We start from the raw sequence: 26,837 nt of genomic DNA, 5'->3' as shown, positions 1-26,837 counted from the left end.
GAAGCCACGGTGACAGGCCTGATGTATTTTTGTGTTGTACCGGCATTTGAGACTTCTGTCTTTGTGGGACTGATCTTAACACCGCTGTTCACATTTGATTAATTTACTGAACCAGCGTTTTCCAAATGTTCAGACCATAAAGAACGTAAACCAAAACTGAAAACTTCAGACAAAATATTTAGCGTACATCTTTCATTGCCATGCTCAAGCAGGATATGTGTGCGTGCGTGCCGACTCACACACACACAGAATAGAATAGAGCAGAACGGAGTGGAACCGATGTCACGCCCTTCCATGCCCGAAAATGAAGGAAGGCCTGTCCTTCGAACGTAGTGAGGTAAAATGCAAAACAAAGGAAGTTGTAATACAACACCAACGACATTCGTAGAAGAACTAGGAATATATCGTTTCAAAGCCAGCAGCATAAGAAAAACAATGAATAGGTTCACGATTCACAACTCATTGGCTCTTCATTTTACGCCACATTCGAAAATGTTTCCAGCAACACTTGTAGAGCTTAACAATGTCTACAATACATCTTATATTATGTTTCATACTAACAGGAGAACATTTTATTTCCGTCTCAAGTAGTCCTGTTTCCTCTTGTTGATTGGGACGCTGAACAGTTACGCGTTTCTTTGGGCGATAGAGATTGATTTTTGAATGCCCACGAAAAGTTCAAATGCATTAAAATTATAGCTCTGGCGAAGAGGGAAGCAGTTCGAAGTTTTTATAGCTGATAATTGCCTCAGATCCAGGAAGTAGTGACAAATTTAAAATTGAAAATAATGTAGCTACTTGTTAAACAGCAGACGAAACTCAAACGAGTTGAAAATGTCAAGATTACGTCAATGCCTGCTGGTTTAAAATCATCGAAATGTCGTCGTTGGGTCTATTAATTAATGCGCTGCATTCACAACCAGGCATGAGCCACTTAACTTAATGCACGGTGTAGGCCCTTCTTCAAACAGCTGGTAGTTGCTCCTTCGATCACGAAATTCACTATTTCGCGTACAGATTTTCTCTATTATCGTCCCAAAATTTACAAATCCGAATGTGTCGATGTGCTTTGATATTATAGACCTGTCTCAACGGACTAAGCACTGGCCTTATCGGAATATTTCTGCAAAGTATGAAGCAGTGCGAGTGTGCAATAGCAGAAATTATAATCAGAAATATTTATGTTAGTTATGTACTTGTTTATTAACATATGCCTTTAGTTAGCCTCTTGAAACACAAAGACTTGTCAACATTTTCTGATGGAATCTGTCTTACCATGTTTCACACATATCCCTCTTCCTTACTTTTGTTATATTTTACCCTTCCTTGGCACCTTCGTTTCTAATCTTCTTCCCTCCAGCCCTACCTTCGTGGATGTAGCGACACGTCACAGCAAGCGCGCTACCTGCTTGTTACTTCAATGGGACAGAGAACGGAAAATGCCACGAAGCGTATGGCTTCCGAATTCTGAGGCAATGCGAAGATACCACATCTTCTGTCAGAAAACTAGACGAATTATGCAGTACTTTTATTAATAATGTAGGGAAATTAAGTTGGTCTCGAATAAGGTCACTCACTTATTTGTTGTGACTTAGTAAACATAAATGCGTTCCGCCTGAAAATTGCTTTTTTCTCTTCATTGCTCGATTCCTGCGTCCTCTATCTGGGGAGGTGGAAATGCTGTTGCTTGAACGACGTACGTCGCCACCGCTTGGAATTAAATAAATGGACTCTGAAAACGTGGTAGACGTAAGAAAGAAGGAATGAATATGATGGAATAAGGCACGAAGAGGAGAAGAACGGAATAAGAAAACAAGACGAAGTGGGAAAGAGCGGGAGATAAAAGTGAGAAGAAAGGAGATGTAAGTGGTTAACGCATTAATTCTTAGGCTGTTTCAGAAGTTGGTATGGAGAAGTGTCGAAATAAATGGCAAGACTGTACGTGGCTGACGTCGAAAAGGATGCGGAAGAGGTCCCTCTGTAGCCTGTTCGAAGATTGTCTCTAGAGATGCTGAGGAAAAGTACGGAGAGACGTCTTTCAGGAAAGCCTTTGTCCGGCAAACCACAGGCGTCGTGTTACCGCCGCGGCAACTTCCTGGGTGACGACGAGAGCGGTCCCCGAACCTGACGACGCCCCTCGTTCTTATCCAATTACGCCTCATGAGACTGAAACCACTGATAATTCAACTTAACTGGCTGGCCGCGTTGTTGAAGTGATTCAAGGTTAAAGAAGGCGACAGGAAGAGAATGTCACGTGACGAGATGTCTGATGTGGCGAGTGTACCCCAGATGGAGATTGAACTCTGGAGGGAAGGCTCAAGCAATTCCAAACTTTTATGGAGCCCGCATGATCCTAGCAGTGTCGAGAAAAGCCCGCCATTTGACCCCAAATTAACGAAGTTTAAATCCCGTTTACAACTCCTCGACCAACGTTCCACCAGGCTACACTGGCGCTACGACCCAGAAGACAGCCATCTTTCAAGAGTCTGTGTGGATTTCTCGTTTCTTATGTTCGTACTACACGTCTACTCAATCCATTTTCCCGTCTCTCTGACTTGCTCTGAATTTTCCTGGAACAATTCATAATTATCCGTCCAGACACATAATTCTTGCACTTTTTCAGAACCCGACGTTTCGTCTCAGTGTCCGCTGACCCCGCCACTGAAACCTATCGCGAGAGAGTCGAGCCCAGTCCAAGCCTTTTCTCTAATTCTTTTCGTTACTCAGCGCCGGGTGAAGGAACGCCCTGACGTTCAGCGTCTTTCCAGTCCCACTCCGAGGCTGTAAGTAGCCCGAGCTACTCGCAGTATCATTAAATAAGGATAAGGTCGTGACTATTGTCACTTAGTTACAACATTCTCCTCCAGTTTTTACCCTTATCGTACGTGACGATGCAGTTAAAAACAAACAGGAGGCCATAGGCAAATCGTGGTCTTCTGAGCTGGAAAGCCGTGCAGTGTTGCAGGTGGTCACGAACCTCCTACCCTGACGATGGAGGCGACACGTTCCCTCAAAGTTACAGGAACACTGTACTGGACATTTTCTATTGTCTGAGGTAAAGTTGACTGATATACACGATATTTCTTTCGGAAGTTAACACAATTCCCTTGTTCAGTGTAATAATTGGTAGTCAATACACTGAGGACGCAGAGACGTATTATGTAACTGCGATCACCAATGTACGTGAAGAATATGCAATAAACGTTGAAGTGGCAGAGAATATTTATTGAAGTCGCGACATTTCAGAGTCTAGAAAGTGGGACTGCGTGAGGTCAGGAATGTTGGCCCTCGCCCCTATTGCCCCCGGCGAACGCAAAATGTAATCATAAATCTGCTTTATCCTGCCATGTGGACCGGGTTTTGGGACTTTTAAGACCCGTGGCTATTTCGCAGGCGCGGTCAAGGTATGGCCGACCTGCCCGCGGCCTGGCCGTGTCTTCGCAACGCAAAGAATGGCCTGCGGCTCTTCATAACGGCACTCGGTTGCGTAAGTTACCTACTTTCTTCCGCATTTGTGCGTTGTTCGGACAAACATGAACACGCACTTCGTCTCCGAAATTAACTGACTTCATTTCCACGGGATTTTGTATCGGTCGGTGTGCGCCCTGAATACGGAACCAAAATGTTCATGAGTGCGATGTGACGTTGTCCATCGTCGTAGCTTCTTTCGAAAACTGGATCTGTTCTCGTCATCAGGCAACAGTCGTTGGTGATGGCTGAAAGAGGGTGGGGCGCAAAGAAGGATCCTGTATTTATTTTTTTGTTATTAGTTCCACGTGGAAACTGCGTGTGGATCTAAGGCGGCCTCACGCAGTGAATTTGTTGCACGACGCAGGTTATCTGCGAGCATGACGCGGGGTGTCAGCTTACTGCTTCTAACGATTTATGCTTGAGGGATAATCATATTGTGGGACTTCCCAAACACTCTCCGGGCAAATGACAAGGAATAACAAGAAACAAAAATTACCAGAAAGGTTTTATATTTCCTTTGTATACACGAGAAATTTCTAACCCACAGATTGCCGATTATTGGGACAAATAAGAGCCAAAATACCAACGAATAATCCGAAATACATCAAATACTTTTTCGAGTCTCTTTTGTGTGAACTGCGAAGTTAGCTTTGGGACAGAATCTGGAGAAGTCTGGAAACAAATTGCTGAAGACAGTTTTGGAGAACATTTAACGAACACGTTGGGGCCGCAGTAGCTCGATACTGGTTTGAATCTCCCCTGAGATACCCCGAAGAATTTTTGTATAATTATTTCGGTAGGTGCGGGGAGAAGGAAATGCTGCCTACATTTTGCACTTTATCTAAGATTTGCCTCCGACAACTCTGTTAGGCACTCCACGAGAATCGAGCCTTGAACCTCCAGAAAGCGAAGGATATGTAAACTCTGTACCGATTGCCCGTGTGTCTCAGACAGGCGCTGTACCCAGCAGCTGTCTGAGGCTTTCGCGAACTGCAAGGAAGACCGGCTTGGCGTCTCCATGGTTACAGAGATAGGCCGAAGTGAGAGAAAGAGAGAAACTTGTTTGGAGAGTAAACCTCCATGAAGGGAGTAGACGTATCTGCGCCATGGTTGTCAGATCTTACAGCTCTTGGTTTGGGTCTGAGTCGCGGTTCCAATCGGAAAAGATGCTCTAGAATGCATAAAGTTTATTTCACTTGTTGTTGGTCACGTGTTTCAGTGATGGATTTCTTTTGGATTTGTTCGGGTTGGAGGTTTGAATTTCAGCTGTAGCTCCGGTTCTCAGATGTAAAATTTCAGAACCTACCGACTGTACAAAAATTCGCTTACTTTTCTAGGTCATTTTTAATTTTGATTCTGGATTTACTCTGCCTTCTGAATCACGCTGAAAATTAAACAGCTCTTGGATTCTTTCGTCAGCATTGTTCTGATACACCCCTGACCTCCAGTGCTGAGGTTAATGGTGCGTGGGTTTATACCTCCACGCCCCCATACGTCTGCACGGCGTGGTGCTTAGTTGAGTCCCAGGGACTGATCTACGTTCTGAAATATCCAGATGTTTCTCAGTTTGGGGCTTCCGTTCGAGACAAATTCTTAATGCGTAAGATACGGATTTGGAGTTCCAACATTTGGTGAAATTGCCCCGCGGATAGCAGACAAATGATTTGTTTTTATGCTAATTCTTCTTCCATCCTGACTCTGATCGTGCTGTGCATTTGGCAGCCACAAGTATCACGAGGCAAGATAATAATTTGAAGTTGTTTGTTCATTTGTGATAAAGATTAGAATTTCGTTTCAGAGCTGAAACTCAGCGCGTTTCGTTACTCTCCTTCGTGCGCTCAACGCAGAGCGTGGCATGAAGACAGATTGGACGGCGCTGCTGGTAGCCAACCAGGCTCCATGCCATGACGAATGGGGGCGTGGAGGTATATGAGATTCTCACTGAGGTGAAGACAGATGTCGGTATTGGTCGTTCGGGTTGTTGACGCCGTGTGGAATTGTGGCTGGTAACCAAAGTCCTTGAAGACGGAGACAGTATGCTCCTCCGAAACGTTGCTTGAAACCCGAAACACCAAGATTCAGTCACTCCAAGCAAACGGCGGGATAGTAAGACCTACTTTTGATACGTTCACTGCATGAAATGCGTACAAAACAAAGGAATGATGAGTTCGTGGGTGTATGTCCGTCCGTCAGCATATTTTGCCTCGAAAACCACGAAATACGATTCAAGAAAGAATCGATGTTGTAAAGTTGCAGGGCGAGTGTCGTATTCCCAACATCTGGCTCAGTGCAATCCCCGTTTTACATTACGGCCACTCAAGCGTCTGTGACATTTTTCGAAAACCTCTCATCCTACAAACATTTGGAACACGAGAAAATAATAGATTTTATAAAGAGCTACAACTTTCATTAGAAATTTTCTTTGGTACAGTGGATATGTAACGAAACACAAGGGAACCAGCTATGACATGTGTGCCATTCAGACCGGAGTGGACCCTGCACTCACCCATTCCTGGGTAAAATACTCCCCAGACATCTTCTTCTTCTTCTTCTTCTACCCTTCACGTTTAAGCCGTGATCCTGCTCCGGGTTCAGTTTCGCATTTTCCATGACGTCGTGGATGATAATTAAATGTCTTTGTGAAAATATTACTCATCCGAATTTTGTTTTGTGCTCTTTTTTCCATATATTTATAAATATCCTTCTTTGTGGGCGGTTTTATAACGATAGGAATGAGACATATCGCGTTATAATTTCAGGGAACTGCCATGTTGAATCATACTGAAACGAGTCACATCTGTATAAAGTTTGACAACCTCTGCGAACAACTTCAACCAAGCGCGAAGCCTCGAACGGCGGACTACAGCACACGCCACCAGTCTACTTCCCAGAGCTGCAAATTCCCTACATAATTATAATTTTAATATCCCAAGTTAATTGCTAGGTAATTTATTGTAACATGTGTGTGTGTGTGCGTGCATGTGCAGAGACCAAAACCAGGGTCGATGTCCTCAGAGGGGACCAGACACTCTCCCCCCACACACGCACATGTTGGCTCAGTCACATACAAGATCACGTTTTGCGTGATAATAGAAAGGATTCACTAGGCCTACGCATTAATGCGACAACGTGAGTGCCTCGTTTTTAAACAAACGTGTGCTTAATTGGTGTGTGATGAGGGAATGTTTACGCTTTGCACTGGGAAATTTCTTTGCTAAGCAGCATGAGGCGGTCAGAGAAAATCTTTACGCGGTCCTGGATTTTAGTTGTTGATTATTTTTGAAGTATGGCATGCTGGGAACCTTCGAGCTGGGAACCTTCGAGATGGCAACAGACATGCTGCTTTTTGTTTCTGTCGAGGATTTGCTAGGTTATGTCAGCGTTTCTGAATCTTCCTCATGTGTGCAGCACACCGAAATGCAGTACAGTGTTACAATCGTATAGGCCGATAGGCCTGTGTGTAGATGCATGAGTGTCCTTCGTGCTTTATTGAGATATCAATCGTGCCATGAATTACAATTTTCATAAAGCACTGAACTGATTAACATTATTTTAGGCACACAAAAATATTTGAACCTAAGAATGGTAAAGAAAGTGACATTTCATAACGAGGGATTTCGTAATTTTCATGCCTCGTAGTTCTGTTGAGACAGTGAAATCTGCGAGGCAAGGATTGCCTAGAAATGTGACTAAGGTGGCAGAGACAATCACATGTTGTCCACAAGGAAGTTCAAAGAAGACGCGAGGCATACCCTGAACGCGGGTCTTCGGGAAACACGGCTCTGAGTGGGACGTGCGTGGAACTGGTTCTGAATCGTGACCTGTGGCTGATTTGTTATATAAATACAGCAATCGCATAATTTTTACTTCGTTTACATGGCAAACACCAAACGATCGATTTCCTTGAAAATTGTGTTTGTTCGATCTACTTAACTGTAGACGTCCTGAACTAAATTCAGTCTAAACACGTCTGCACGTTTCCGACAGACAGCCCCTCCCCGTCTTACCGGAAGTGTAGATGTGATGACTTGCACGTTGGAGCGCCTGTGGCGACATTCTGAAGCATGTACTGGTTTGTGTGTTGTGGCAGCCACTCTGTAAATCTTCCCAGCACTGACACAAGCAGTTTCCAGTCGACTGATTGATTAACAGATTGGAAATCCATCGATTTAGTTGACTGAATGGCACAGAAATTGCTTGAAGCGTGTACCTACCGGTCACGAACGGGGGCCGGTCGGGCGCCATGTTGATGCAAGTCCGCTGGCAAGCAAGCCGGAGGTGTCCGGAAGGCGTCCGGGTTTCATTTTCGGATCAACTGTTTCGCTGGTATCGTTATTAATATGAACAGATATGTATATCGCTGTTCTCTGCAGCAAGTAGCAGTGTTGTTAATATTTACTCAGTTTCCTTTATATTTACCCAAAACCTGTACAGACGACGACGACGTAATTGACAGCGCAAACTCTCACCTTGCACGCATTAAAACCCAAGGAGTGGTTCAGTTAAGGCATTATAAGGTACTCCAAGTGAAGATGTGGTGGAGTGGGCCCTGTTGTACTTAGGAGCTGGGATTGCTCAGTCGGTACGTTATAATGACTTCGCTGCAGGTTGGAAGACCGGGGTTTCTTCCTTGGGGGTAAGGCGGTCGGGACGTGAAGCTGAGCACTCAGTACCTACTCGTACAGTGGTTAAGAATGCGTCGCAGCTATACGTCTGCATGGCGTGGTGTTAGTGCCTTATTAAATGTATTAGTGTTTGCCTGTCACAGCCTCTTTGCCGTGTGCAAAGACCCTAATAAAGAGAATGAAGTGGATATGTGTCATTATCGATTGTCAGCTTGATGTTTTATGTATCGACTCTTAAGTTATTTAAATTTTAGAACACGTTATTCCAGACGATATTTCGATGATTTATCTCTTGTTAATGTTTCTAAGGTCAAAATAAATCGTCGTTTATATCACGAATAATTCGGAATTCTTGTCCCTATGAGATTCCTGCTTTCAGCGTCCTGAGACTCAGTCCTTCAGCCACGTGCGTCGTTGCGCCAAATGACATTGCAGCTTTTTACTAATTTTTGGCAAAAAAGAAAATGTCTCCCTCCAGGACACTTTCTTTACAAATGAAAGTGTCTAGATTGTTTGTTTTAGTTTGATCTTTTTTTTTTACTCTGTTTGTAGGGTCACTGGAGGACTTGTGTTCAATAGCAGAAAAAGGGCAGAATTTTGTAATCGTCACTGACACACTTTGAGGCATTACTACAAATAACTAATAGCTTACGACCTCTTTTGTCAAGGTGATAGTTGCTCGGCTCGTCAAAACGTCTGCTGCGTTTATGGAAACCTACATAATCATTTATAGTTTAAATGCGTCATGTTTGTGTTTTAAAATTCAAATATATAATATAATTCAAGTCTATACACAAACTTTAAATTGTTGATGTTAAAATTTAAAATTAATATTGATATTTTGCGCTATTCATCGTTATTACGATGTTACAGTATTGCGCTTTATACTACTACATGTTTCAATGCATAGCATCATCTTCAGGTTTTTTATCTCTAAAACTACTCTATATTTTCAATGCAAGCTTTTCATTTATTATATTTGTTTTGTAGATTATTATAGTGGGTGTTCCGTTGATCTTCTTATTATTTGCATCTTATGTTTTGTTTTTCATTAATAATCTACTAAACAAATATAAACATAAATAGCGTCTCGCTGCTTGTCGCCGTTGAGACTGGCCAGCGAATCGCTTGATACGGGAAATCCTGAATAAGCCAAAACTTGTGATGACAGGGACGGCCGCATTTCGATCGTGCCATAAAAATGCCTGGGTTCGGGGTTCGAGGTCAGGGAAACGAAATGCTTCTCTTCGCCCCCCACGCCCAGAGAAACTGTCGGTCCGTCCCAGCGTCTTTGCAAGACGCGTCACTCCGATGATGGAGGCAGTAAGCTCCTCTGAAATATAGACTACACTGTGTTACATTCAAAAACACGGCCGTATTCATGCTCGTTTCCGGGAGAACCTCTGAGAGGACAGACAGTAATCCGCGTAGAGCTAGGAACTATTCTGGAAATGTGTGACGGGAGGTCGCATTTTTCACTTTCGGCCTGACCTTTGTATTAATCTGCTTCAGATTCACTGTTGTGACGTAGATATAATCAGAATATAATCTTTCTTGTATTTCGAAAACGATTCACCAAACTGAAAAATAAAAATAAAGAAATGTTTCAAATAAAGGCTGCAGAATACAGCAATTCTAGTCCCTGCGTATTGCAGTATGCATGATTTTGTAAAATCGATAAAGTTCGCTGTGTGTTTCATGCAAGGTAGAGGTTATATTAAACAGTTAAGAACCGAAGTTAATTTCAGCCCACAAGATTAACCCCCCGCACCAATTTGGACCGAAATTCGGAGACGACATGTGAGGGCCCAAATTAAATCTGTTTATATTTTACGCGTTTTCTGCGAGGAACGCTTAGAAATTAGAAACTATGGTTACAGTTTTGGACGGAAGAGTGCGTTCAAGTTTGCGCTGCTGTCGTTAGGCCCGACAGCCTATTGCTATTTAAGACTCCGTCGCTTTTGCTCTTGGAGGAACGTCTGTATGACAGTACTCGTACCGCGCAAAGCTTTGCGTGTGCAGGCAGCTAGCTGCTTTATCACGCGACCCCCATCTTCTGCGTATGCACGCTGCTTGCTGTAGGGGTCAGTTTGTGCCGTTCAATTACTCAGCGTCTCCCGCCCCCCTCCAAAAAAAAAAGTAGTGAGGTGGAGAGAGAGAGACATAAATCCGCCACAGTCAAAACACTTATTACTAAATATAAGTGCATTTTAGTGTTCCTAAGTCTGAAAATGTAAATGAAACGACTTGCTGAAGGACGGATCCGTCGATGTCTTACTGGCGGATGGACCAAGGAACACCCCATTTATAATAACACGATTTGGTGTTCATTAACGGCGATAACATTACGCTGAATGGTCCGCCTAACGCTTTGAAGCCGATGAACGTCCAAATCGTATTAAAACACTTCGCCATTGCAAAGATCAATCGGTTAATGTTGTTTAAGGAAATAACAGCTGTTTGTTCTGAAGTGCGAAACATACAAATTCTCTCTGTGGGGAAAACGCATAGTTACTGATTATTAAACCGGATTGGACGCGTAATTATTACCGGGCTCTTTGAGACCAAAGAGGGAAGTAGTGTCTAGAGACAAATGCATAACAGACAGCTTTATAATTTTTGGTCTTCACTGAGTATTGTCAGCTGATCACATCCAGGAGGCTCAGATAGACGGGTCATGTAGCATGAACGAGATATGAGAAGTTAATACAGCATCAGAAAGGCTGCAGAAATGACAGTAGAATGGGTGCTGATATTGCAGCAGATTTTAAAGCAAAATGGTGGAAGAACGTGGAATGGAATCGCGACCGATGTCCGGGTGTTCTGAAGACGCTAATGAACGATCCCTTGGGTTTTCACAAGAGGAAGAAGCTCACGTCTTGCTAGCTGAGCAAACGTCAGCTTTTCAGGTAGGACTCTGCCTCATGCAGTTGGTTGTATTTGGTTGCAAGCAACCAGGGCGAAGTATACCCCCCCCCCCCAACTTTCCTCTACTGTCTCTCTTGTTGCGGAGGTCAATATAATTCGACGGGCGTTGCTGTAAGAATTTTTGGCTAAGATTTAAATTTTACTGGCTACCAGGAAATTTCATGGTCAGACTTGGCAAATGAAACGGAATGAATGGGGACAATGAAATCGCATTGCAAAGGATATAAAATGTTGTGCGGCGGCATGTGGACAGGGGAATACAGTGTGTCCCAAAAAGATATATACACATTGTAAATCTGGTTATAGAAAAGTTTTTGTTATTCAAGGTTCTTGAAACCTTGTAGACGGGGCTGCATTAGCAAGGGAACGAAGCATGCACTACTGAAAGTGTAATTACGTGTTGAGCAATTAATTTAATTATTTAAAAAGGTTAAACTTTAAACACAGTGGCAGCGCGGTCTGGAGGCGCGCGTCGTCTTCAGCTGCTCGGAAGCTTATCGAGGCAAGGATGGTGGTTGTTCGCGCTTCTGTGTGCTGTGCAGTTTTGCCTGTGTGGGCAGGCGCTCTGCGACTGACCGGTCTCCCGTTCACACCCTCCCTCCGAATGCCTGCAAGACTCACAGATCCAGACAAACCTGGTTTGTAGCAGACCAGGCGGCCTGCCTAATTCGGAAAAGCTGAACAAGATTAAAAATAGCAATGGCTGGAGAGTTCTTCGGATCGAGACATGTAAGATTTTGACCGCTCACATTTCACTTACCAATCTATGGCTTTCTGCAGCAGTGTCAAAAATTTGCCGGTTTGTGCGAGGGTCGCAGTGTTTGGCGGCTCAGGAAGGTGGGTGTCGCATCCCCATGGTCCAGCCATGGGCTGCTGCACCTCGACATCCGAGATCCCGTACAGGCTGCATGCCTTCAACGTGACTGCGCCGTGAGTATAGGCAGGGCACAGAGACCTTGTATGAACTAGTGGGAGCGGGCCTGACAGAGTGGGATTGTGGGTCCCTCTCTCTCTCTCTCTCTCTCTCTTTGTACCCTCAGGGCCACAACCATGTTGCCAAGTCGAACCACGAACTTGCGATGGCATCGATATCAAAAAGTGAACCGAGCCAGTGTCCCTGAATCTTGGGATCGAGAGACAAAGTCGTCTCTGGCCTCAATTAGGACGTACGGGGAGTAGATGGTCCTGATGATGATGATGGAGGCAGCAAGGACCACTGAAACGTCGGTAAACTTCTACCAGACTACACTGAGCAACACCCCAGGAGACAGTCACCTCCTTTCCAAGGGATCGTTTACTTCGACTTTTTACCACCAAAATTCTGTGTCCATTTCTTGAATCCTCCGTCCTTGCCACGTGCTCGGACTTCTATCCCGGTCGAAGTAACAGCTTTGTTTCCTGTGGGACCATCCCATTCTTCGTGATTCAGTCATCGCAACAGTGCGCTGCACGAGCACAAAATTATGGAGCTCTGTTTGTCGTTTTAAATGGAAAGAAAACAACGCCATCGGTCAGCAGTGACCGTAGGAACAGTCATTTTACACACACATCGTAACCAATTTCGTGGTCGACGTATGAGTAACACGTGACTCCGTTACGGTATGTATGGAGCAAAGTTGAAACAAACAGGTGGTGTCGTATTGACCAGTGTCGTTACAATTACGGCACGGAGTCAAAATTATTGATTATTGAATTTCCTTAATTACTCAACGTTCCGAATATTGTGCGAAATAAATATTGTTAATTTAAGTCGTAATGCGATCTGTATTCAATGTGATGTAATCGGCGCAGGATATGGGCTCATTCAGACGGTTTTAACACCAGATGTTGTAATGAATCCACAGGAACAGAAAGATTTCCCCAAAACGCAGATTCTAAATACAACGATTACCGCTTCTTAATTTCCTTTATCATACTGAGATTGTCGTGCGAGTTTGCAATGCTCCATTTTACAGACTCGTGGTTGAGTGGTTAGCACTCCTGCGTCGTAATCGCAAAGTCCCGCAACGGGGAATCAGGGTATCCTGAGATTTTTCATGTTTTTTCTCAGTCCCTCTAGCAGGTAGTTTTTTCAGGACCTGTGCAGTTTATTTAAAAAAAAAACAAAATTCCCGTGAGAAAGACGGGCGCTTCTATTAGAACCAAATATACCGCACAAGTGCACCGTTCTGCATTGCCGATCGCGCCGTGGTGGGCGTGTACCGCGAAAAAAAACCCCGAGAACTCCCCCCCCCCCCCAGGGAACCCTCTGCATGCACCGGGCTTAATAAAAATTAACACTTGATTTACGACCTCTAGTGTTGCATCCATGTTTTGCTCTGAAATACGAGACCATGTTCCAGCGTCAGACGATGATTTGTGCGAATCGTAGAACCTAAATGCGCGGTGATTTTTGATGATATGATTAATAAAACAACAAAGTAGCTTAATTAGGACAAACGGGTCGTGGATTACGTGACCCGGTGGGGCCATATTTGTTCCTAAGTCGGCAGTGATTGACCGTGAGCGGTCTTCTGCTTGCGCGTAGCTGCCCCAAGACAGACCCACGATTAAATACCTCGCGGCGCGTCATATCACGTAGACCTAGTATTTGCATTTCTGACGTTTTGGCGGGAATCCTGCTAGTGAGGGTGGGATAATGTCAGGCGTAGGCCTATAATGTGTGTGTGTGTACCGGATTCAACAGGACACCGTCAAACGAATTCTGCACACGCAAAAAAATTCCATGTACACATTCGACCTACTGTGTTACGTACACACGCAGACCCTAGCTCTGGCCTTTGGTTAGTTTGTTTCTGTCTTTCTTTGCTGCTGGAGAGCAGACCCGTTGACGCGGAACGGTTCCTTTCGGATCTCCTACTCCTTATCCCGTTTTCTAGCTCTCTCTTTATGTCATTTGGAAGTAGTTATGAAATCTGCTAAAAGATTGTAACACTTGGAATGTGCAACGATTCTCTGTATGTGAACAGCAGTAAGGTCCTTAAACAGTATTAACCAATCGACCTTCGTAATAGAGGCGCGTTGTTTTCTTTGCGGTAGGAGCTGAATATTTAAATATTATTTAGATGAGCCTCAGCTTCAGAGGGTTAATATTGGTTTTTAATTTTTGAGGGTTGGCTACTAGCCTACTTTATTATGACATAATTTACTTTTTTCGTGTTTTGTTCACAGTTCATAGACACATACAAAATCTACGAACTAATGATGAATGTGGAGTGTCAGTAAAACAGGGTATTTAAGATGAAACATGTCTGGAAAACGTAGCAAACGTAATGTAATATGATAAATACAGAAGGGGGAATGATTTAAGAAACAAGGAGCAGTAAAGGCAAATGAGCCCATGAAACAGATGTCATCAAAACCTAACCTAATCTTCAGGGAATTATTTGTTACTAGAATTTTGAACTTCATTTAGCGAGAGCTGACGACAGAATCAATCGTACCACCGAACAGCCTAATCGATTGATCCGCTGCTGCCCTCCAGCTCAGTGAACGGGGTTCGATAGTCAGCATTCCCGATTGGTTCTGGACAATACCCAACAGTGGGGATTTCCTTTTTCCTCGAGTAGGGCGGTCAGTTTTTTATGCTGAGGCCTAGAATGTGTGGAGCGTTACCTCCACGTCTCCTCTACTTTATAAACGTTCATGTTGCAATGGTAAGGTTTAGGGGCCTTTTCAATAATTGATTTCCCCACGCCTCATAACATTAATTTCTACAATACCACGTGCACGAAGGAATACCTTTCAGTCAGAAAGCCGGAAACTGAAGAAGCACATGGTCCAGCACGTCGAAACAAAGAAATCACTCGTAACACATTTTTTTCTCTGAGATTCATCACAGTATTGTAAAACAATAAATACTACGCTTGAAGAAGTATCAGCTCTTTAAATTTTGCCTTTAGAGACGAGTTTGGAAGTATTGCTGTTTATCTGCAAGTTCACACATGGGAGGAAAAACGAAACAATAGAAGGCTGGTGAAAATCAGCCATTTGCGAAAGTCTTGGGTGGTATCCAATGTTGCTGGTAGTTGAATGTTTGGCGGGGTGAGGGGACGGTCAGGGAACCCATGCATGAAGGTCTGGGGAGGGGGACGGTTTCATTTGACTTGGCAACGTAGGGTAACCCTCCTTTCCTGTGTCGAGAACACAAGAAGTTGGGAGTAGACTCGGCTTGAAATTTCAAAAGAAACTTGTCAAGTGTCAGTGTGTGAGAGGGAGAAACGAAATTCAGGTATGCGCTGGTCCAGGTAGCAGAGGGGTGAGAGAGGTTCTTAGGTCTCGAAGGGCTCTGTTTTCAGATTGCACCAGAAATAACAAACGTTTCTGTGTGCTTCAAGACAGTCGAAGGCCCCCACAACCAACCTCAATATCAGCTCCAGATATTGGCGAGTGGTCGTCGGTCGGCTTCATATTGTGGCCTCAGCAGCTACAGACAGACATACACTTACTGCCCCAGCCAGAGCCACGTGGCAAACAGTAAAGCCCAACCAGCAGCCCTTGCAGGGAACTCTTTCACGTGCTTTAGTCACTGAATCAGTTTTGCAACTACACGATTACTGAAATCTGTCCATTGTCGTTTATGCAACCCCACTTCAGCGCGACCTACGAAACTGTCGTGTTCTGGAGGAAATCCGCGAGAAAAGGCGCTTTCCACAAAAAAACAACCAATACTGTATTTTTAGGGCTACAAGGCCTTTCGTGAGAATTAATTTTCGTCATAGTTTAGCACAGCACCAGAAGTCTCGGCTCCTTTGCATCTGTCTGACCACAGGGAATCATAACGTGCTGACATCTTCCCTCACTCTTTAAGGAACAGGCAATTTCGTGATCCTGTTCGTTCTAGAGTCTAGGTGCATGACACAATATAAACGTGGTTGGCTCTTCAATTACAATGTAGAAAACATTTACACTCATTTAAGACAGCTTTGCCGAATTCTCTTAAAAGAGACAATTTTCACAATAATTTCCCGGGACGACAGAACTTACTTTATCACTTTAAAGCAAAGCAAATGTAAGAAAAAGTTCACTACATTTGTAATACACGTTCCTAGGCTTAGATACCACAAATACACATATTAATGTGTCCAGAGTAACAAATAAGTCGAGCCTCAAAGAGCTGAGAACAGATGGTTGCTTGCTGTCAGTGTAATGTAATGAATGGTGTTCCTGGAAAGTTCGGAAACCAAACTAATCTTATGTCAAAGTATTATTGACTGAGACTGATTAAAACGGATCCAGAATGGGCAGGATAGAGGTAAAGGCTGTAACTTATTATTTTTAAAATCGTGTGTTGCAACCGAATACTATCGAAAAAAATATATATACAAGTGAAAACACCATCTTGTCACATTTTATTTTTATAACACTCTCTTTAAATTGCGAAACAATGATTTATTATTTAATTTCAATTAACCAAATTATTTTCACAAGTGTCATATTGATTTTTTTACTGAACAACATGTGGACTTCCTGTAACTAATACATAAACTTATAAAATTAAGTCTCGTTAAAAACACATTTAAAAATAACTGGGAGGGGGGAAGAATCACAGTTGGAAAAATAATTCCCCCCAGTCATATTGTTGGAAGGCCTTCATATGGGCTAAAACATAACAGTACATGTAAATGACGTAATAATAATAATAATAATAATAATAAAAATGTACATATACAGACACATGCCCTGACGAAACTGTTCACTGACAACATTCGAAGAGAGAAAAACTGCACAAACATTACCCGCTGTTTTCTTCAGCCAGCAGAATTCTGTACTCAGACAGACAGACAGACATACGGTATCAACCGTACACGGTGGTATTTTTATACTTTACTAATTCGTTAAAAACATAACTTGTTTCTTATGCAAAATCTTAACAAATTATATTCTCTGTACAATAGACGCGAAAAATATCTTCGATGTAGGCCTAAAATCTCGACACAATTGGACATTTTTAATACACTCTTAATACGGAAATAGACCAAAAAATTGACAAAAAAGTAATAGCAAATTGAGAGAATTCAACAGTTAACAAAACATGTCCATTATCGCTCTCAGAAACGCACTCAATGTAAAAAACTAACGACCTTACATTACGCATTCATCTGGCTCAGTTGTCATTTGTTTCACGACTGTCGGGGTCCCTGCAGACCTTCAATTCATTTCTAACTTCTCTCGCTGTGCTTTATAGAGCGAAGGTATTTGCTATCCACTTCCCGATAAATAATTTTTGCTGGCTTCCATTAGCTCATCCAATGGATTTCGTTCCATTCTCAGATGTCGTTCACTCATTCCTTCATGCAATCCACCATCTCAACATGGGCGTGGCGAAGGAGGGGGGAAAAAGCATCTGCCCGGAATTGAAGCCTGGTCGTCCAGCGAGTGGCCTGAATTCTAAATATCGACAAGACCTACACATACTTCTGCGCGTCTGCAAACCTTCGTGCCATTTGCGTGCGAAGGCAATGTAAAAAAGTTCGCTTCATTTGTCGTCTCCGAGATCTGCAACGAACACGTCTGCCGACAGTCGCGAGCGCTGGTTGTGCAGTGGTTCAAGTTACGGAGACCCGCCGCCATACTAGGGTTCTCGTGGTTTTATCAGTCTTTCTAGGCAAATGTTAAAGACGCCACCTCGAATCTCTCCACTTTCACCGATCATTCTGCAAATTCGGGCAACTGGGAACGTCGTTAAATAATCTCCAGAACCACAAAAATACATTGGTTTATACGCAGGTTGGATGGCTCGCGTGTTCGTAGACAGGCAATTCTATAGGCCGTGTTTACTTGGCAGATACGTACTTGAATTTAGTTTTAATTTGTCCTTTTTAAACTAGAAGCAGGCTCAGAGAAGATTCCAAAGAGAACGGGACACTAGGCAAAAGCCGAAAATATTTAATTACGTCGCAAGAGGCAGGTCAGCTGCCGCATTTCCTGTTCCGAGCGGCACAGGTGCCAAATATCCTCCCTGAATTCCCCTGTCACAAAGAATACGCATTACGACGTACTTTTGAGTCATGTCCTGAACATATGCCATTTTGTGTACGCCAAGCGAGACGCTAGAAGTTACCTGCTATCTATTTACAATTTCTTTAGAAATTAATGCTCTCAGACGCGTTTAGCGCGATGGTTCCAGGCGATTTCTTAAAGTACTAGGAAAATAACAGTCGTATCTGTTCAAGGTTTCTGCCTTTACAGGTCAGGGTATTTGGTTTGTTCCAATTAAGAAACTCTGAATCGTGTTAAATGACGAATCACGTCTGATAACACCACAACACAACACAAAACAGCGGGACAGATACCACTCCCCCTACAAGACGGCTGTTACGACCAGAAGGGCTTTGGTGTCGCTGAAATAAGGATTTTAATTCAACACGGATAAGAGGACTTGTTGCCTGCTGATGAGCAAACAAAATTATAGAATAAAGCTTTGCTTTAATTTCTTGTAAAGAAAAGGGTTCGAGGAAAAAATTATAAAGTTATAGAAGGAAAATTACCGGATCTCGTAAGCCAGTTTCTCGAACATTTAAAATGAAATTCTACAGCAAAGTTAACGTGAAATTTAGCAAGTCGCGTCCTTGTGTGACCGATAGGCATGCCAGCAAACAACTGGAGGTTGCAATCTCGGCGAAATGTTTAAAAACATCTACAAACGTATTTTGTGCCCAATGTACAAAAATTTTTTTATCACCTTTATTGATCGCGAATATCATTCATGAAACGAACATAAACAAATTTCGACACTGTCTAATAATTATTCAAATTATTACACAGGCATGTGGAGCATTGTTTCGTTCCCAAGCCCGATAATCTACCAGATGACGACTGAGCCACACGGATGTTTGTTCCCTCACTCTTTCACGCTGCATTTCCGTCCAAAACTCCTTAATCAGCATCAAACAGACAAATCAACAAAGCCTCACCACACGACCACAGGCAACTGCACTCATGTCTGCAACAACGAATTTCGTTAGTTGAAGAGATTCAGCAACGCTGAAAATAATAATTGCTACTGTCCCAACGAAGAGAGCGCTGATTTCGTTAGCTTATTGCTGCCATTTTCCATACTGAAACAATTTATTTATTTTTGGTTGTGGATCCGAATTTTTAATGGTTATTAAGCAAGGTCACACAATTCCTCGTTCAAAAGTCTGATTAGGGGAGGAAGTAATTATTGCGGGCAATTTCCTGCAAAACGTAAAGATTGTCATTTGCCTTATGTTTATCGATTTACAAACAGGACACTTATTGTCTGCACTTGAGGAAGTAACAAATCATATTTTCTGGCTTCATAATTATAGATGGCTGAAAGACTGATATTAAATATGCAATAAATCTTCATATTTCCTGCCAAATTATTATAATTTTTTTAATATCTGCTGCAGCAAGTGGCAACTTCAAACCGGAGATTTTTCTGTCGAAAACCTTCCAGCTTAATTCAGACCGCTGACGTAACATAAATGATTTTTAGCTTTTGTTCAATTTGAAGCTGCAGCATCCCTGTTGTAATGAGTGAAGACACCTGGTAGGCGCAGTGCGCAGTTCGACCTCAAAGCTCTAGTTTCTATTTCGGCTTATTTAGGAAATTCGGGGCCGGCGTTGCCATGGCACGAGTTCCGATAACCCTCTCTAGACCATGTTCGCAGTAACCACGTAAATGCTGTCGTGACTAGGGACAGAGAGGCGCAGGATGGGGGAGGGGAAGCTATAGAACTGCCGACGTCTCGAGATGACGACGATGTCTTACGTTAGCTGTGCCTCACGTGAGAACCGTAAAAATGGCCGTCCTAGTTATTCTTTGGTTCAGGATTCGTATCTCAAGACACGAGAACTTTCTCAACCCATGCATGTACCTCACTGGAAGAAGGCACTAATAGATAACACAGCTTTACCATTGGAATACGCCAATTTAAGACGGCCCTAACAGTGGTAAGGGCTGCCGGTGTGACAATGACGTTATTGTCTCAGGTCCCTTGCCGAGTAGGATTTTTTATAAATACGTCTCAGTTTTATGGTGTCATTGCCACCAGCAAGCGAGTTAACGATTCCTTGAAGCAATGATAAGAAAGAAAAAAAAACACTGAACCAGTCGGCGCAACGCATTTTCGCGATATAATATGGTTTTTTAGTTTTGATTTTGATAGCTTCCTTAATAAGTCATTCATTTTTGTCATTGACCCCCAGCGAAGCATTACGAAAATACAGGTCACAAGAGCCCGATCATTTCAATCTCTTGTTCGATAACAAATTGCTGGTTTTTTGGGGGCTACACGTCACGCCAGTTCTGTTGGAAGTCGGTACTGCAGCTACCTGCAGTCAGTCCTCTAGAATTTGTAACTGTTGCTTTTTTGGGGGAAGAAAGTGACGTTTCGAACCTTTGTTTACGTGTCACACAGACTAGAAGTCTTAAAAAAAATCCCGCTTTCCTGTCCTGAGAAGTGGACACCACCTTAAAATACTGCTGTGTGTATGTAACATGCCGTAGCACTGTGACGTCGTGAAAGTTGTTTCGCGTTGAAAAAATATGGCGAGGTGCTGAGACGTGAAACCCGAGGGGCCAAGAGAGAAAGAAAGAAAGAAAGTGACACCGTCACATTGGTCCTAAATTTGAAATTATGGAACGCGGGTCGACACTGTGCTGTAGGACGTCTTACCGAGACTCGAACCCGCACCACGCACAGTCGGAGGCCGGTTTCACCTGACGTGCCACAGCCCCAGATTCAGGGTGCTGAGCTGAGGCAACTTCATGATCCGCTCCAGGCCGACGGTGCTGATCCGCGTACAGCCGTACAAGTCTATGCAGCGCAAGTTTCGGAGGCACTCGGCGATGGTCTGCAAGCCCTTGTCCGAGATTCGGCTACACTGCCCGATGTTGAGCGTCTCCAGGTCGTGCAGCGTCCTCGCGATGCGGCAGATCCCATCGTCAGATATCTGGCACGCGCTGAGGGACAGGGATCGCAGGTTGAACAGGCCCTGCGACACGTGCACCAGGGCCTGGTCGCCGATCTTGTCGCAGAAAGACACGTCCAGGGAGGATATCCGCGACCCGCCCTCCGCGAGGTACGCCATGCCAATGTCAGATATGTTATCGCACGACCGCAAGTTCAGTTCGCGGAGAGACACCATCTTAGCCAAGTGCTTAAGTCCACTGTCGGTTATGCTTACACAGAAACTAAGATTGATGCTCTTGAGGCCCGTGAGGCCGACGGACACGTGCTTGAGGGCCTCGTCCGACAGCCGCTGGCAGTCCTGCAGGCCAAGGTGCTCGAGCGCCAGGTTGCCGTTCGCCGTTTCGCGGTTCAGGCCGGCCAGGTGGCTGATTCCCTGGTCCGACACGTGCCAGCAGGACCTCAGGTTGAGGCGTCGCAGGTTCTTCAGCCCCCACGCGATAAGCAGCAGACCCGTGTTGGTCACGTTGCAACAGCCGCCGAGTTCCAGCACCTCGAGGTTCTTGAGGAACTGCGCGATGCGTCCGAGACTGGTGTCCGTCACCTGCTTGCACAGCGACAGGTTCAGCTGAGTCAGCATCGGCACGTCCGACACGAAGGCGTGCGACAGACCGATGTCCGTCACGTTGTAGCACCCGCTGAGGTTCAGGGACTCCAAGTTCGGGATGCCCTGCACCACGTCCCTGAGACTGCGTCGCAGGGACAGAACCTGGACCCTCCGGATGCCGCGTCGCACGAGGGACAGGAACAGGGACGGGTTGGCTCTCCGCAGGTGCAGCTTGGCTTCGACGCCGCGCCACACGGACTTGTGGTACGCCGCGTCTCTCCACGAGACGCACACCTGCGCCGCTCGTCCCTTGTCGCGCACCTCCAGGTAGCCGAAGATGAGGGCCAGGATCTCGGGGTATAAGCACGACACATGCGTTTGATTGGGTGGCGGCGATGGTTCCCGTGGTGCCAGCTGAAGGTGCGGCTGGTGCAGGTAGTAAGGTTGGTGGTGGTGATGGTGGCGGTGGTGCAGCACCGGCAGCTCCGTGAAGAGCACCTGAGCTTCTTCCATGGTGACCTGGCGACGACGACACTACATCACGTCTCGCTCCTGCCGCAGAGGGCTACTCGCACTCACTGACTGCTTTCCGCCTGCACCCGCTGGAGGCGTCCTCGTCGGCGCGACCACTTAACAAAACTTTTCACTGCTCGGCCATTGGCTGGCGCTGCCCGCTGCCAGGTCACGTGGTACAGGCCGGCTGTATTGATTCGGAGCGCTCTGCGGGCGGCATTTTTAACTTGTCGCAAGCGGGAGTTCCAGCCCCTCCCCCCTCTGCAGAGCCAATCAGCTGACTGGATGCATCGAGATCGATGGTGATATCGATTTTTACACACTTCTGGAAGTACTGTTATCTACTATTTCCGGAAGTGGCGAGGCGTGGCTGTACGTCCTTTGTACGTTTTCGACGGAAACTGAAGAAGGCGTTGCAAGTGGCCACTCTCTCATCGTCCGTGATTTTTCACGCGGAATTACTCTGTGCTCGGGCACGAAGACTCCTTTCACACTGCTGACGAGCGTGTCGCGTTGAATTTAAAGTTGCACTGCCGAAGTCTGCGCTGGCGCATACTTCGGCCAAGGCAGCGCCACACTCCTTCTCTCGCGTTGCTGCCATCCACAGTCCGGCTGAGAGCATTTCCTGCACTTCACGTGCCACGTATGGTCACGACTTCTGATTTCCATTAAGGCCTTTTTCCTCCCCTGCAACGAGCGTGTTAAGACGTCCCAGTCCAATTCAGCCGAAACGTCTAGAGACACAAGGGCCGGAAGTGTCAACGAGGCACTTGGCTTATAGAAATGTGTCATGAAATCTTAGATATTTTTCGAAACTACGCAGGAAGTTGACAGAGTTGTTAGACAGGCAAGTGCACACTTAACCTCTGCTGGCAAGTCGGACCACAATATTACGCAAAATTTTCCACATGAGGCAAGCGTAGGAGAGTGGAGAAATGAATACTAAATATTAGTCACTAATCTTGAAGGGAAAATAACATATGACTACTTGAGAAATCTAAATGCAGACGGAATGATAATATTAAATTTATTGTTGAAGATAAAGGGCGTGAGGAATTGGATTTGTCTGGGGATAGAGTCAGGTGTGATCTGCTCTTGTGAACACGGTATTGCATCTTTGGATTCCACCAAAAAAAAATCCTTTGTGGACTAGCTGAGCGACTAGTAGCTTCTCACGACAGAATCTGCTCCATTGAGTGAGTTGAGAGACGGAACTGCCGAAACGGCCGTCTTCTAAATCAGTGGTATTCAACCTGGGGTACGCATACCCCCGGGGGTACGCGAAGACATCTTAGGGGGTACGTGTAATTTTAAATCATTTATGATAAACACTGAATAATCAGTAATGTAATTTGTTTAATTTATTTTAGATGTAGATTATATACTACGTATAACTTGAATTATACACCAACAACTTTGGGGGTACAAAGTTAAAGAGAAATTATATCTGGGGGTACGCGAACAAAAAAAGGTTGAACACCACTGCTCTAAATAACGAAGTCTTTGCAGAAATTAATTCAAACTGCCCTTTAGCTTCGTTGTCCGCATTTGACAACCTTTTTATTTCCTTGCGCCGATATTAATGTACCAGCGTAATGGCGCTCGGATGACAAATGGACATGTAATATTCTGTAGCATTTGAATTATTTTTTGAACTACTGGCACCAGTAGGGCCTGCAATTCAGTTACGTTAATTACGTGGGAATTTTAAACTTAATGTTGTGGTTGATGACAGCTCATGGCGACAATTACTGCCACTGACGATGAACTTGTTACCCGTAGAACGAGTATTAAAAAAACCCACCGCTGTTATTTTCCACGTGGACCTCCAAGTTACGCGTTTTCACCAAAGCTGGAGTATTTAATAAAGACGAATGACGAGTACGAGAGAAAAATGCGTGAAGATTGTCGATAGGAAATGTGGAATCACGATACCGGCGCTCAGTGGCTGATCAAGACTTACAAATTGCTCTCGGAGTAGATTCAACTGGCTGAGGAGAGTGTGTAATGGCGTTCTTTTTATTTTGTGAACGACGAGGTGATGAGCCTGGCTGTTTGTGTATCCTACCGAGGCTGTTATTTCTTAGTGAGGAAAAGATGCAAAATTTATTTCGTACGTTTTTACGATTATTTACAACCCCCCCCCCCCACATAATTATTGTTTTTCATTATTTTTTTTGAGGAACGCCGATATAAAGGCATGTCTCTTCGTCTTTCTCAGTGTCGTGTGATCGGAAAACATCAAACATTCTCAACCGCCCTGCTTTGTGTCACAAGGGACATCTGTAACTTAAAAACAAGTGTAATCTAATGAATAGTTTATGCGTGCATTGGTAAGCTCTATTTTTAGATTACTTATAAACACAAGTTTTCAATAAATTGTTTGCTGTATTGTCGTGACACGAAATGCTTATTAGTCTATTCGACAGACACATGTGGCGGAGATTAATTAAGCGATCTCTTCACCACTCATTTGTATCGCATTAAGGAATCGACGCATTTAATCACCATTAGCAGCAATAAATGAACAAATACATAAAAATAGAATGAAAAAATTGAACACTCGATATCACCGTTTGTATCATCAGTAGACGTCGGAGATGCAGACACACATTACATTTTGCCTTTAAATGGCGTCGTGTGGTATGACTCCTGGTAGACCTTAATTTAAAATGCCATGCCGTGGAAGGTCGAGTTGCCTTCCCTAGGCATCTAGCGGTGGAAAAGTAAACCACTCCCGCATGGCTGCTGTGGCTGCACACAGATCATTCCCGCCTACAGCAGCCGTCATGAAATTGCATACGTCAAGGTCACCGACGAGCCCCTCCACCCCTCATCCTGCGGCTCTAAGTCAATAGGACAGTGCTGCTCGCTTTGCTGCGCTGCGCGTTCTGAGCTAGCATCACTCACCTGTACTCCACTGTTCATGATACAGCGTTGTACAATTCTTCTGTGACCTTGAATGATGCAGTTAGGCGACGGCTGCTACAGTGATTTGTTTCGCCCGAACAGTATTAGTGATCAGTGAAAGTTGTGGAGTTCACGAGGAATATTTTTTAAAATAATTTTCCGGGCTGTGTTCCATTCGCCAGTCATCTTTTACCTGGAGCAGTTAATCCACTCGCCCCGAGTATCGCCATGTCCTTAGTGCAACTACTGGACGGAAGTAATCTTATTTCGGTGTGGGAACTGTTGGCGGGCTTTTGTGAACACGGCAGCGAACAAAAAGATTCCATAAAAGGCGCGCAGATTATTGACTTTTAACAATTGTCCTCTCAAGAAGAACCTTGCCTTAATAATAATTATAAAAAAATTAGTCTTTGCGTCAGAGAAAAAAACATCGCAGACATAATTTGGTTGTTGGTATTTGAAGACATTATACTTTTCTATAATTTTCCTTTCCTTTTTCCGTTCAGTTGCTTTGTCCTCTACATTTCCATACAATTTCATACCAAACTTTTCCGTCGAGATCTCTTCGTAGTGAGAAGAAACGCCTGCACATTACTGTTTAGATGATCCGCTTACCACGAATGTCGGAGAAGTTGCCTCCACATCACGGCGACTGCTGAATTGTTCGATATGGAACAGCGTGGCAGACATTTCTGGTATTTTATGGCTTATAATTGTCAATCCTTTTAATATTTTGTATGAATTCTGGTGCTACTTTTTTTTGGAATTAAAGATTGCTGTCTTCTGGGTTGTAGCGCCATGTAGTCTGGTAGAAGTTTACCGACGTTTCAGAGGTCCGTGCTACTGCGTCCATCATCACCGCCTTGAGGTTTATTGACAGTTCAAGAAAGGTTTAAGGATTTCACCGCCGTGAAACCTTAAATATTTCTTGAATTGTTAATATATGTATATAACGAATTCCGTACAGCAGAGCTGTTATTTAAAATCTGATAGTGGCTAATCTGATCAATATATTCGGCGACTCTAATTGAGTCCGATGATTCACTGTTCATTTGGGAACAGCCGGCCACTGGAACAAAATTTACAAATCCAATTCATACCTCAAAGAAAGTCCGCACTTATCCACTTCGACGATCAAGTGTTAAAGAGGATGGTACATATAGTTACCACCGAATGTGAAAGATTTAACCGGCGCTCGTCTCTTTCGCGAATCTGCTGCACACCGAACGGAGAAAACGGGCAAAGTTCAGCTTCCCATATGATGGCGATGACTTGCGTCTGAAGTCTCGTTAGAGGTTAGGTCTTTATGCATACTGCAGGGGAGCTGAATAAATCTTTGAACCACATCGCGGTGTTCATTCATCCGTAAAACAGCTTTGTAACCGTCGAAGAGGAACGAGGGTGCAACCATCTTTAATCTTGACTTTTTACAATAGTCGAAGGAGTTTGGCGAGCCCTTTGATGTGAGACTGGAGGCAGGGGAATCGGCGAAGTACACGTTTTTTCTGAGCACCCACGTCTTGCCGCTGCTCGAAATTGTTCGACTTTGCACGATCAGTTCTGTTATGGTGTTGCCGCTAGACTGATGCGAGTTTCAGGGCTGGGTCTTGGGGCTTCTTTGTCTGGCGAATTAACAGGGGGTGGGTGGAGGTCGTTTGGGAACTGAAGCATCCAAGGTTTTGAACACATGTCGAGGGAGGAAGAGAGATTTTCGCTAGTGCAAAACTGACACATGTATGTGAAAGGCTTCTATCTGGTTTTGAAGCCGTCTTTAATTAAAGTTGGTCCATATTAACTGCTTATGTACGGCGTCGTAGTTCTTGATTTTTTGATCCAGTACTGACACACACGAACATGTTTTTTCTTCCGATTTCGAATTTATACATAATTGATTTACTCTTG

General features: G+C 44.3%; 2 protein-coding genes across 9 annotated transcripts in view; one reads left to right on the top strand and one right to left on the bottom strand.

The window, feature by feature from the left end:
- The window catches only part of Ppa (F-box and leucine rich repeat protein partner of paired), a 74,832-nt gene extending 52,268 nt beyond the window's left edge, over positions 1 to 22,564 (bottom strand). For 5 of the 7 annotated variants that reach the window (XR_015537728.1, XR_015537730.1, XR_015537729.1 and 2 more), the window contains exon 1: positions 20,672 to 22,563. Coding sequence is in view for 3 of the 7 variants with exons in the window: in XM_022080503.2 (XP_021936195.1) it covers positions 20,712 to 22,025 (1,314 nt within the window). In the remaining 4 variants the exon portion in view is untranslated. Of the gene's footprint in view, positions 1 to 8,844; positions 9,677 to 11,319; positions 11,633 to 20,671 lie in introns of those variants that run through there. The other 2 variants (XM_022080504.2, XM_087358273.1) reach the window with 2 other exon arrangements.
- The window catches only part of LOC110837886 (protein Wnt-5b), a 203,504-nt gene that overhangs the window by 95,447 nt on the left and 81,220 nt on the right, over positions 1 to 26,837 (top strand). The gene's annotated exons all lie outside the window — the stretch shown is intronic.

Source organism: Zootermopsis nevadensis, unplaced genomic scaffold (genome assembly GCF_977971745.1).
Source record: "Zootermopsis nevadensis isolate Lab colony 2312 unplaced genomic scaffold, Znev_1.0 Znev_ptg000029l, whole genome shotgun sequence".
Lineage (NCBI taxonomy): Eukaryota > Metazoa > Arthropoda > Insecta > Blattodea > Termopsidae > Zootermopsis > Zootermopsis nevadensis.
Note: the sequence above shows the minus strand (reverse complement) of the source record. Positions and strands in the feature narration are given on the sequence as shown.